Source organism: Acinonyx jubatus, chromosome D2, assembly GCF_027475565.1.
Source record: "Acinonyx jubatus isolate Ajub_Pintada_27869175 chromosome D2, VMU_Ajub_asm_v1.0, whole genome shotgun sequence".
Classification (NCBI taxonomy): Eukaryota; Metazoa; Chordata; class Mammalia; order Carnivora; family Felidae; genus Acinonyx; species Acinonyx jubatus.
The window spans coordinates 68,418,531-68,430,806 of NC_069393.1; the positions used below are offsets into that span (position 1 = coordinate 68,418,531).

At 45.6% G+C, this 12,276-nt stretch overlaps 1 protein-coding gene across 33 annotated transcripts in view; it reads left to right on the forward strand.

Annotated features, from left to right (window-relative positions):
- Nucleotides 1-12,276, forward strand: part of TCF7L2 (transcription factor 7 like 2) — a 205,252-nt gene that overhangs the window by 76,094 nt on the left and 116,882 nt on the right. For all 33 annotated transcript variants that reach the window (XM_053207154.1, XM_053207152.1, XM_027063069.2 and 30 more), the window contains one exon: nucleotides 1,417-1,518. In XM_053207154.1, coding sequence (XP_053063129.1) covers nucleotides 1,417-1,518 — 102 coding nt within the window. The remainder of the gene's footprint in view (nucleotides 1-1,416; nucleotides 1,519-12,276) is intronic.

Here is a 12,276-nt window from a genome sequence, read left to right on the forward strand (position 1 = left end):
GCAGGTAGCTTGTGGGCCAGGCTCTCCCAGTTTTGGGTGTAACCGCATTTGGTTTTAATCCGTTGTCCAGTTGTATCTTTAAGGAACCTATGGGAAAGCTTGTGTGTGGCTTTCACTCTTCCTTTTCATGTGGGATTTGAGCCAACCCTTCCTTCTTTCTGGACTGCCCTGTGCTGTTCTTTTTCTTTCTGTTGAAATCTTTCTGACTCAACAAGACCTACTCTGTACAGCCTTCCCCAGTGTCTTTTCTCAGAACTACCATCTTCTTTCTTGGCACTCCCTAGGCTCCCTAGACTCCCTGAGTCTGTGCCGAGGTTCTACGACGTTCTATATGGACTTAATCTGTGTGTGAGCCAGTTCTCTCGCGTGCGCGTAAGCTCCCTGAGGGCAAATGTTCTTCCTATCTCCTTATCCTTCGCAAGAAGGCTATGTACAAAGCGAGCTTTATCAGTATTCATTGAGTAAAATGTCCTGTGCAGTTTATATGAAAACTAGCCATTTATTTTGCTTTCGGGTCTCTGGAAAGCTCAAGATGGCCTCTTCAGTGCCCTCCAAGCATTAACTGGTGCATTTAACAATTGGCCTTCAGAGATACAGCGGCTGGTGATGTCCTCATGAGAATCTTAGCACTGTGGCTTCAGTTTTGTTCAGTTGTCTGAAGGTTTCCTGAGTGCAACTACCCTGAAAGTGTAGTGCCTTGGAGTCGCTTATCCCATGTGTTAAGTATCTCTGTGACGGGGAAGCCACCTCACCTCGGTTCAAGCCCTTCTTCGCAAAGCTGACGTGATCACTTGTGACAGAAGTAACTCCCTTTCCCTTCCTTGTGCCACGGATTTTCCACCTTTGGGGTTGGTGAGGGGAGCCATCTTCCTCTTGCTCGGGCAGCTTCTACGAAAGGACGCTTGCACAGATACAGCCGACTTGAAAGTGAAGGATGGTGGCATTTTAGAAATGAAGGTCACCGAAAGAGCAGATCCGGGATTGATGGTGTCCTCTGGCTTGAGACTTCCCTTTGCTTTCTTCCTTTGGGAGACCTCTCCCTGCTTTTCTCTCCCACATCCCTACCGTTTCCCTCTAAACGAGTTAGTACCAGTGAAATCGTGTTCTCTAGAGCCAGCCTGAAGTTCGAATGTTCAGAACCAAACTGTAGTTGCTCATAGTGTTGATGTTCTGTTGAAAGTACCTGTTGGACATGAACCCTAAGAAGAACCTCTTGATATGCACGATTTGATCTTTCTGTGGGTGGTGGTGTTCTTTGCATGCATTTAAGTTTTTCGGTGTTGTTATTTGCCTGTTTTTACTCCGTTGAGTTTCTCGTCTGTGTATCAGGGACCCCAGGAGTTAGGTCTTGGGATAGCTGTTTTGTAGGGCTTTTCCAAATTCATCCGCCACATTTGTTTTGTTTCCTCCCTCTAGTATCTCCAGATGAAATGGCCACTGCTTGATGTCCAGGCGGGGACCCTCCAGAGCAGACAAGCCCTCAAGGATGCCCGCTCTCCGTCACCGGCACACATTGTCGTAAGTGACCTTACAAAGGCGGTTCCTTCCTTTCTTGGGGGGGGGCGGGGCGCGGAGATGAAGAAAATATTCTTTTGTTGATAAGTCTTGTTTATCACTTTTTCTTTCTTTAAAATATATATATATATTTGGAATATTCTTGGATATGGTTTATATCTAGAAGGTATTTGTTTTCTGCTATTGGACCTTAGTGATTGTTACCTACTTGGAAAACTTCCATGTCTTCCCACCACCCCTTTCTCCTGGTGTTGGGTTAGTCTAGCCTTGTGGTCTCTAGCTAATGGGACCCTACCACCATGGTTTGGAGGAGACTGGAAATGGTGCCATAGCAGCTTACAAAAATACAATCTCCAAATCCTTTCCTGAAAAACTCATTTAGCGGAGGTGAGTTGCAGAGGAGGGAATTAGAAAATGCAAAAGGGAAGCTTTGGATTTGACACTTTCCAGTCCCCCCCACCCCCGTCCCCCAATTTATCTTAATTGTTGGAAAGTAGTAACATTCTACGTTAATATCAGTAGAATTTTGTCTGGGCTGATTGATTGTAGACGGAGAGTAGAAATGAATTTGGACGGGCTTAAGTTCAAATTAATCCATACCTCCATGGCTTTGAAAGCCTGTGGGTTTAACATAGGAAACATTTGTTTCTAGTAGTGAGAGACTATAACATAAAACGTGTATCTACATATATTTTTAATGTACTTTCAGATTTTGTAGGCTCTGAAAGTGGAATTTATAAATTAACCTCTTGAGAAGATGGCTCAGCCTTCTTAGAATATTCTCTTCCATATATTTATATCATGAGCTGGACTTCATAGTTTTGAAATAATTAATGGAAGACACATTTTTTATAATGAATCTGTGACAGGTAGAATTATGCAAAGCATGAAATAATTCATGTATTTTTTATTTGAGTACCACAAAATGCTACCCATTAATATATTTTGCCTCTCTGTTACTTGTAATTTCTAAAAATGGCAAAATGATTTTCTTAAGTAGAAAAACCTCAAGATGCATTGTGTCAAACTTCAGGCTAACTGTCTCCTTACTTTGTAGCTTGCTATAATAGAGTATATATTATTTAATGAATTATGCCTCTGTTATGTGAATATTAAATACATATGTATGTGTGTGTATGTATTACAAAGTGATTTATTTCCGTTAAGCCACGTCTTGAGTCATCGTTTGTGAAAATGTTCTACAAATTCTTATGTTATAAATGAGGCACATAGAAAAGGTTGACATTTTTCCAGAAGCTTTTCCCTTCCTCCCACCCCGCAGTAAAGTGGATGCTCATAATTACACACGCTCCTACAATGTCAAGGTTTCAGGGCTGGAAGTGACCTTAGATCATCTCGGCCCAACCTGCTCTCAGAAAAGGAAACAGGCCCAGAGATGCCCTAAGTGAATTGCCCAACGTCACACGCTGAGTTAGTGGCCAGAGCGAGGACTGGACCCGGTCCTCCGCTCCTTTTCCGGGGCCTGGTGGCCTGTTCTTTACTAAGGGAGAGTAACTTTCTGTGGGTGGTTCTCTTTTGCGGACGGTCAGGCGGGGTCATTATCAGGGGCAGCCTCGTAGGTGTGAGGGCGTTGCTGGTGTGGGGCTCCGACTGATGCAGGTTTCTCCGAGGAGAGTGAATGCTGTATAAACAACATTTTAACAATGTACAAAGATTTGCGATAGTTGCAGTGTCCTAGAGGGTAAAATGAGGAAGCCCGTCCTTTTCACGCTTCCTGCCCCCCCCCCCTTCCCATTGTGCGTCTAGCCTTTGAAATGTATTTCTCTGCTTTTTTTTTTTTTTTTAAAGCTATAGAGAAAGGACATTATCTTTAGAATCACTTGGAGGCTTTTTTTTTTCTCTCCGAGTGGAGAGAAGGTGCCATTCTTAGAAGTGGTTCAGGGTGGACACAGCCCCTCGCGGGTGTGGATGGAGGTCGTGGGCCCACACTGGTGAGCATCACCCGAGTGTGGATGGGGGCTGATCCGTTTAGAGAGAGCTGCCCCTACTGCCTCCCCAGCCGTCCCACGTGGACGGTGTCACAAGGTAGACTAAGCGCTAATTTTCATCTTTCAAAATGGACAGGCTGAGGAGAGGCAAAGACGTTTTGTCCAGAGCCAGTGTGGGTTTTGGCGAGGGGAACGCGGCGGGACTTGGGTCCCTCTATCCCCTGCTGTCTTAGGAGGTGTGTTTTCCGCGGCCACCGCTTTGGGCCCCCACCACGCTTCGCATGGAGCCCCTTGCCCCAAGGAGCCGCGGCTGGCGACCGCAACTTCTGTGCTTTCTGCTCTGCTCCTGGGGACCCTGGGGAGTGGCCGGGGGGGGGGGGGTGGCGCAGGGGTTCTGGGCTGTGAAAGCAGGGTGGGCTCTGGCAGTGGGACAGAGGAGAGAAAGGACTTAAGCTGGGATAAAAGGAAACCAAATTTGTGAAATACTTAATGCTGTGGCAACTGAATGGTGTCTGTGGTTATATGAATTAGCCCTGTAATTCTGCATTTCTGTAATCTTCACCTGAGACGAAGGGTAATGGGGAGGGGGGGGTGCTGGAGTGGGGGGGGTTGGTGGAGGGAGCCGGGCAGGTAGAGGAGGGCTGTGGTTGTTGGCCTCTTCATCCGCCCAGTGGTCTCATGCAGCCTTTGGGATAGAGGAATCCTGCACCTTGGGACCAGAAATGAATGATCTGCCTTTTCACTGGACAGCAGTGGGTCGACGGGAGAACCAGTTTGGCCGGCACGGTGTATCTGTATTTATAAAGGGAGCCTTCTGGATTCCGGCTGATGTATCATTTGGGTCTCTGGTTTGCGTTCAGTTCAGCTCTGCCGGTGAATGGCGAACTCTCCTCCAGACCCGGGGCTCTTCCTCACATTTTTGTTATTCGTTCTTTTTAAATCAAACCTTGTCACATCCCACTGTTTCATCAGACGTGTTTCAAAATAATTGTCTAAGGATTGCTGCCTAGTTTCTCCGAAATTCGGGTTTATTGTAATTTCTGGGCCAGGTTATTTCATAATTATTTCTAATGTTTTCCTTTGAAACCAGAGAAGTGCTCAGTGTTTGTTAGTGATCATTAGAGACTCACTATCATCAGTTGCTGAGAAAATAACCGCCGAGCACCCATCTGGGGTGGAATTTTCACAGAGGAGTTTAAAGCTTTTTGTCAAAATGTTTTAAACCGGATTTTTTTTTTCCATGTGGTATGTGGGTTACCGAATTATAAAAAATAAATGTGTAGAATAAATATTCCTAATTAGTGGAATTGGGTTGGTCAAATAATATTTAAATTAAGAAGCAAGCCCCACAAATTTTAGTGCCTATAACTGATAACTGCATCTTATGTATTATAATCCAGCGGTTCCTCATCTGTGCTCAGAAGAGAGAGGAAATTATTCCCCAAGGATGCTCTATTGAGTTGGGTTTTGGTGGGGGGGCGCGGTGGGGGCGGGAGGTTAGCCAAAAAATAGCAATTGACACAAGAGGTCCACATCTCCCTTCCCCTTCTTCCCTCCCCACACAACTGAGAAATTCAGGTTTCAGGACCCTCCCCTCTTCCTGGCCTCCCCAGGCCCATGCATTACCTGATTCACGTAACTAGTTCATATTTCATCCTCTCTGGTGTTTTTAAATTCATATTTTTAATTCTTTGCTTCGGCCAAGCATCCGGGTTGTGCTAAGCGTGGCGGTGTTTGAGTCTTGGCCGACCCGCCTCCAGCGCCCCGTAAGCTGTGGGAGAGCAGCCGCTCCCCAGATACCAGCCCCCGTGTCTTTGCTACACAAAGACTTTTCATTTAACTTCCTTTGTACCCGGCAAAAAAAGGTTCTGTACCCCAAATGGTGGTATTTTGGTATAGTATGTATCTTACGAGATGGCACAAGGCTTCAAAAGTTCCCACCATGGTATGGTATCTTGGGGGCTTCCTTTTGAAGTCCATGTGGAGTTTCACCGTGGGGCGAATTTCTAGTCATTCTTGGTCTTGTGCGTTTTGTTGTGTAATGAGCACTGAGGTGTGGGCTAAGAAAGCAGTCTGTGTCCCGAGGAGCAGAGCCTGCCAGACTGTGGTGCTGTGCTTTTTTTGTTGTTGTTATTGCTTAAATGCTGAAAGAGTTCAGAAAACTTAGGAAATACAGCGTGATGAGAGAGCTTCAGGCAGGGTCTCTGCTTGCCTGTGTCGAGCATTTTCCAGTAAGCTCAGAGGGCATGGTGAAACTCTCGCTTTTTTGTGTCTGAGGAGTTTGGGGGTGTGGGGACACCTCCTCATGGCTAATAAGAAAAACCACGTTGAGAACATCCTGTTGGGTATTAAATACATGTGCGTGTTCTGATGGGTTATTTGGCTTGGGCTCTGCCCTCACCTGCTTTCCTGGGCGATTGTTGGCAGTTAGCGTATGCTGGGAGGTTCTGTGCTAGATGCTGAGGCCCAGCAAAACCGTCTCAGCCCCTACCTTGCCAGGTGCCAGCCTGGGGTGGCGTATAGGTGCTGTGACAGGTGTGACGGGGAGATGGGATTTCTTCCACTGACTGAGAAGTCGGTGAGGGTTACAGGCTGGGCCGGCCCCCTGAGAAAATGACATCTAAAATGAGATGCGAAGGGGGCTCCTGGGTGGCTCAGTCGGTTAAGCGCCTGACTTCGGCTCCGGTCACCATCTCACGGTTCGTGAGTTCGAGCCCCGCGTCGGGCTCTGTGCCGACAGCTCAGAGGCTGGAGCCTGCTTTGGATTCTGTGTCTCCCTCTCTCTCTGCTCCTCCCCTGCTCGCGCTCTGTCTCTCTCAAAAATAAACAATAAGAAAAATAAATAAAATGAAAGGTGAAGGATCAATTAGAGTTAGCCAGGTAAGGGTGTGAGAGAAGGAGAGGGTGGGAGATGGGACAGCATTCCAGGCAGAAGGAAAACCACGTATGAAGTTCCTAAAGGGACAATTCTTTAGCTGTGAGAGAAATTTAAAGCCAGCTACAGTGGCTGCAGGTCCTGAGGGACGAGGGAGAATGGCCTGGGGGAGGATGTGGTGCGAATCTGGTGTTTGATTCTAACCACTGTGGGAGATCCGTGGGGGCTTTGGCTTGTGTTAGATTGCCGGCCGTGGGGATAATGGTTGAAGTAGACAGATTGGGAGGGAACATCAGCAGAATTTGCCGACAGATTACACGTCGGTATTGAGGGAGAAGGAAGGGTCAAATGTAGGTGGGTGGGATTGCCAAGTTTGGGGTAGAAGCGTTGTATTTTTATTTTATGTTTCATTTTTATTTTTTTTAATCCCAGTTTTATCGAGATGTAAGTGACCTAATGCATTTATAAGTTTAAGGCGTACAGTGTGTTGATTTGAAATACTTCTGTACTGTGACATGATTACCGTCCTAGGGTTCGCTGATACCCCTAAGCATGTCCTATAATTACCATTTCTTTTTTGCTGTGAGAACATGTAAGGTCTGTTCTCTAGGCAACTCAAGTATATAATTATAATTGCCATGCTGTACATTAGATCGCCAGAACTGACTCATTTTGTAACTGGAAGTTTGTACCCTTTGACCAACATCTCCCCAGTTAACCACCGTCTCACTCCGTTGCTGAGTTTCAGCTGTTTTTAGATTCCACGTACAGATGATATCGTGAAGTATTTGTCTCTCTCTGTCTGACTTATGTCACTCAGCATTAATAACGTTCACGGTCCATCCGTGTTGTCTCATGGCAGGATTTCCTTCGTACTTATGGCCGAATAATATTCCATTGTGTATATATACACCACTTTTTAAAATCCATTTATCTGTTGATGGACACTTACGTCGTTTCAGTGCCTTGGCTATTGTCAATAATGCTGCAGTGAACCTGGGAGTGCAAAGACCTCTTCGAGGTCCTGTTTTTCACTTCCTTTGGATAGAAACCCAGAAGAAGCTCTGCCGGGTCGCACGGTAGTTCTGTCTTTAGTTTTTTTTGCGGAATCTCCATACTGTTTTCCACAGTAGCTGTACCAAGTGGCGTTCCCACCAACAGCACACGGGGTGTCCCTTTCTCCACATCCTCGCTAACACTTGTTGTCTCTTGTCTTTTGATAATAGCCATTCTGACAGGTGTGAGGTGGTATCTCCTTACGCATTTCCCTGATGATTAGGGATGTTGAACACATTTTCATGTACCTGTTGGTGTAGTTCATTTACCTCCTTTGGGAAAATGTCTTCAGTTCGAGTTGTCTTTTTAGAGAAATTCAGTTATTAGGTTTCATGACCCCCAAAGCACTATGGCAGTATGAAATGCGGACAATCCAAACTTTTAATTAGTCCCTTCAGAATAATGTCGACAGTCTGTTAAATTTCAACTTATTTGGAATATATTTAGGGTAGGGTAGAGAATTTTCCCTTTCCTCCTTCCAAATTTGGATTAGTAGCTTGTATTGGTCTTTCTCTTGGTCTTTTTTATTTGTAATGTTTTTAAGTTTATTTATTTATTTTGAGAGGGACAGAGACAGTGTGAATGGGGGAGGGGCGGAGAGAGAGGGAAAGAGAGAATCCCAAGCAGGTTCTGCATTGCCAGCTCAGGGCCCGATGCAGGGGTTGAACTCATAAAACCATGAGATCGTGACCTGAGCGATAACCCAAGAGAGTCATACGCTTAACCGACTGAGCCCCTCAGGTTCCCCCCCGCCCCCCGGTAAATGGTCTTGCATTTACCATCGATTCATTCACGGATCCCCCAGATATTTAGTGGTTGCTTACTGTGTGGGGGAAAAAGTGTTCTAGACGCTGGGAGAAAGTGGAGTCGATGATGAAGGATGATAAGAATAATAGCAAATAAGCCAGTAACACTTTCTGCGTGCCAGGCATTGTTCTAGGTGCTCTCCTAATGCTCTGTTGCCCATTTCACGGAGGAGGAAGTAGGCCCAGGGCGGTTAAGTGTTTGCCCGGGTGTGGGAGTCAGGATGTGAGACAGGGCAGCCAGATCATTGCCATCGTCTTAACCCCTGACCACAACGACGCCGGGGAAAGATGAATAACAGGCACAGTGGGGCCTGCCCAGTGCTGCTGGTGGGGAACTCCATGAGCTGGATGGGGTGGGCCTGTCTCAAGGAGAATCCACCCGTACCCCTGGACAGTGGGACACGAGGTTGGCGAGGGTTTTGCTTCTGGGTGTCCTTGAGGTACTGCAAAGGTGAGTACTGACAAATTGTGGGCAGGGGGCCACGCCGCCGTGGCCCAGGTGAACTTTGGGTGATTTGAGGGTGTGAGCCTATGCTGGCTTCCTGAGAGCTTTTTCCCCACCCACCGTCTCCACTCCCTTCGCTATTCACTACGTTTACACTTTCCCCTTGTTTTGTCTTTTTCCCCATTTATGTATGACTCAGCCAGACTTTCTAGAATACTTGGCATGTGTTTCCTAGCGGGAGCTGAGTCAGAGCTTTCCCATTTCACGGACGGAACTGTGGTGAGGGTGCGTATTTTGTCTGAGGATATAAAGCGAGCCTGTGAGCACTGCAGAAATACCATTATTCTTGGAAGGAGGGCTGTACGTGTTTAATATGAAGAAGCAGGCTGCTGGGTTATCTTTTTTTTTTTTCCCCCTGGGAAAAAGTGGTGGATAGATCAGTCATGCTCTGAAGAGAACGTGGAGTCATTCGGCCAAAGGAGCCTAGAGTTAAAAGTCCGAGCTTCCTTCTCTCCTTCCAGAAAATACTCTCTGATGAAGAATTCTGAAGTTCTTGAGGTTTGAGTTGCTGGTGTGGCAGCTGACCGCCGCGGTGATGGAAAGTATTCTACCGAGGAGGATTGTGTTGTGCAAGCTTGGTTGTATCCCTTTCAGATTAGAATCACAGAAGGTTTCACAACCTTATGTCACATGTCCTGTCACCCACTGCTGTCCCTTTAATCACTGTCCAGAAGTGGCCTGTTCGCCGTTTAATATTTATATTTGTTTTCAACATTCTCAAACTTATAGCACTCAATATTTGCAGCCTTGTCTTTATTGAAAAGGAAGATTGCTGTAATGAAAAGCACCCTCCCCATGTTATTAAAATTCGTAAGGATTTTAAATGATCACATAGCAGCCCATAATATGCTTATGCACACATTTGCTTAATGGCACATTGTTGGGCCTTTAGAGTATCTTATGCCTTTGTTTCTACTATTCTAAATAATCCTGTGATGAACATCTATGCACGTAAATCTTAGTGCTTTCGTCCCCCACCCCCTTTCCTTTATTATTTCTTAGGATAGAGTCTTAGAAAGACAGGTAAAAGAGAATAAAATTAAAAATTTTTTTTCTTGATATATAGGCACAAATATTTTTCTGAAAGGTTTCAATTTTTACAATCATCAGCATGTATGAGACATTTACCAAGATCAGAATGATTTTCTTTTTAATGTTTGTTTATTTTTGAGAGAGATAGCAGGGGAGGGGCAGAGAGAGAGAGAGAGGGAGAGAAAGGATCTGAAGCAGGCTCTATGCTGATAACAGAGAGCCTGATGCGGGGCTTGAACTCCCTAACCGTGAGCTCATGTCCTGAGCTGAAGTCGGACGCTTAACCAACTGAACCATCCAGTCACCCCAACCATGATCAGAAGGATTTTTTTTTTTAATTTATTTTTATTTTTTGTTTTTGACAGAGAGAGAGCGCACAAGCAGGGAAGGAGCAGAGAGAGAGGGAGACAGAGTCCGAAGCAGGCTCCAGGCTCTGAGCTGTCAGCACAGAGACTGATGTGGGGCTTGAATCCACGAACTGTGAGATTATGACCTGAGCTGAAGTGGGATGCTTAACAGACTGAACCACCCAGGTGCCCCCCTCTGGGGAATTTAACAAAAGAAAAAGTTTGGGCTTTCCCAGAAAAATATTGCTAAAAATGTTACTCGTACTCTGCTTTGCTCCAGAAAAGAGACCCACTCAGCCCATCCACCTTGGGTTTCCCAAGATCTTTACGCCTTCAAAACAGGCAAACAAAATGATAGCTTCTTAAGTAGTTGGAGGTTTTAAAGTCAGCTGATACTATCATGGTTTTATAGGATTACATATACTCACTTTTGATAACTTACAGTGTAACCCTTTAGATATACTGTACTAGTTCCCTGAATATATACAGCACATTTAGGGCTATTTTAGAGGTCTTGGAGTATACTTTCATAACCTCAAATAAGTCTACAGTTTTTTGTTTTTAGTTTTAGTTTTGATATCTTTTTTAAATGGCATATTATTGGGCACATAGTTACTAAGTATTTGAGGCTATGTGTGGACTCAGGAATATGATTTGGAGCACCTGACTGGCTCAGTCAGTAGAGCATCTGACTCTTGATCTTGGGGTTGTGAGTTTGAGCCCCATGTTGGGTGGAGAGATTACTTAAACTCTTTAAGGTTTTTAAAAAAATCTTTTTAAATTTATTTTGAGTGAGACAGAGACAATGTGAATAGGGGAGGGGTGGAGAGGGAGGGAAAGAGAGCATCCCAAGCAAGCTTTACACTGTCAGAGCAGAGGCCCACGCGGGGCTTGAACTCACAAAACTGTGAGAACATGACCTGAACCAAAACCGAGAGTTGGACGCCTAACTGACTGAGCCACCCAGGCGCCCCGAAAATAAAATCTTTAAAAACAAACGCAAAAAGGGAATACGATTCTGGATTATGTTTCTGGGAAAACATATCTACTTGTCAAAGATGTTATTTATTGCCGTGTTTAAGATCACTGTGAGTGCGGGGAAGGCTGCAGCCTCCAATCAGCCTTGACCATTTCTCAACACTGCGTCTTGTGCTTGGGGGAAAAGTCTTTGGCAGCTCTGGGCTAGCATTTCCTGACATTTGTCTCGCTGAGTGTTAATAAGGTTACTGGAAAAAAGGATCCCCTCCTAAAATAGGCTTAGGGAAGCACTGGTTATGCAAAGTCAACCCGCTTCTTTAGGGCAGGATCTGGAGTCATTTGGAGGCTTAGACACTCAGGGGGCAGTGCTTAAAGCTTGCCCGACTCCACGATGCCTCTCAGCATCTTCAGGGAAGAGACTAGAGCAGACCCTGGAAAATTGTTCTAGTTTCGGCACCTGCTCTGTTTACCAAGTGTGGGAGCCTGTTTTAAATCAACACGGATCTACTTAGAGCTCAACAGCCCATGTTTATCTTTCCAGTAAATAAAACAAAAGTATTCACTTGGCATCGATCCCGTCCTGCTGGTCACTTCTTGCCTTGTTGATTAACTCTACGTATGGGGCTTGTTTCACCAACCAGATTGTAAGTTTCTTGAAGCCAGGGAGCCCACAGTTTCTTTTTTTTTGCCTGTGGTCCCCCCCCCCCCCCGCCCCTGTTTATGGCGGTGCTTCATTAAGGAAGCAGAAAACCAGTTTCTGGTGAGGGACAGGATTGATTTAGTCTTGGACAAGTGTGACTTCGTTGTCACCTTAGAGTGTTCAGTATCATCCTGGTTGGTAGAGAGCTTGGCCACGTGGGTACTTTCTACCTGATGGAGTAGCATGTTTTGGAGACGCATCATTTTGGGTCATGACATTGTGCACGGTTTGCTAGTAACCTGATAATCCACCCTTACACATTCCAGCTTGCAACGGAGTGTGTTGAATCGCCACAGCGGCGTTTATGTGGAACATGGTTGACACAAAAGCTCCAGAAGGTCAGGCTTGTAGGGTTTCTGTCTCTTTCGAGTCTTGGTTTAAACTGACTGTTCCTTCGAAATCTTGGCGTAGGGTGCCTGAACTTTTTAAGAGAGTGCCCAGTTGGGAAATCCAGAGCTTGATTACTTATTACAGGAAATGGGTATTTTCAGCAACCATGCTGTGGGGTGTATG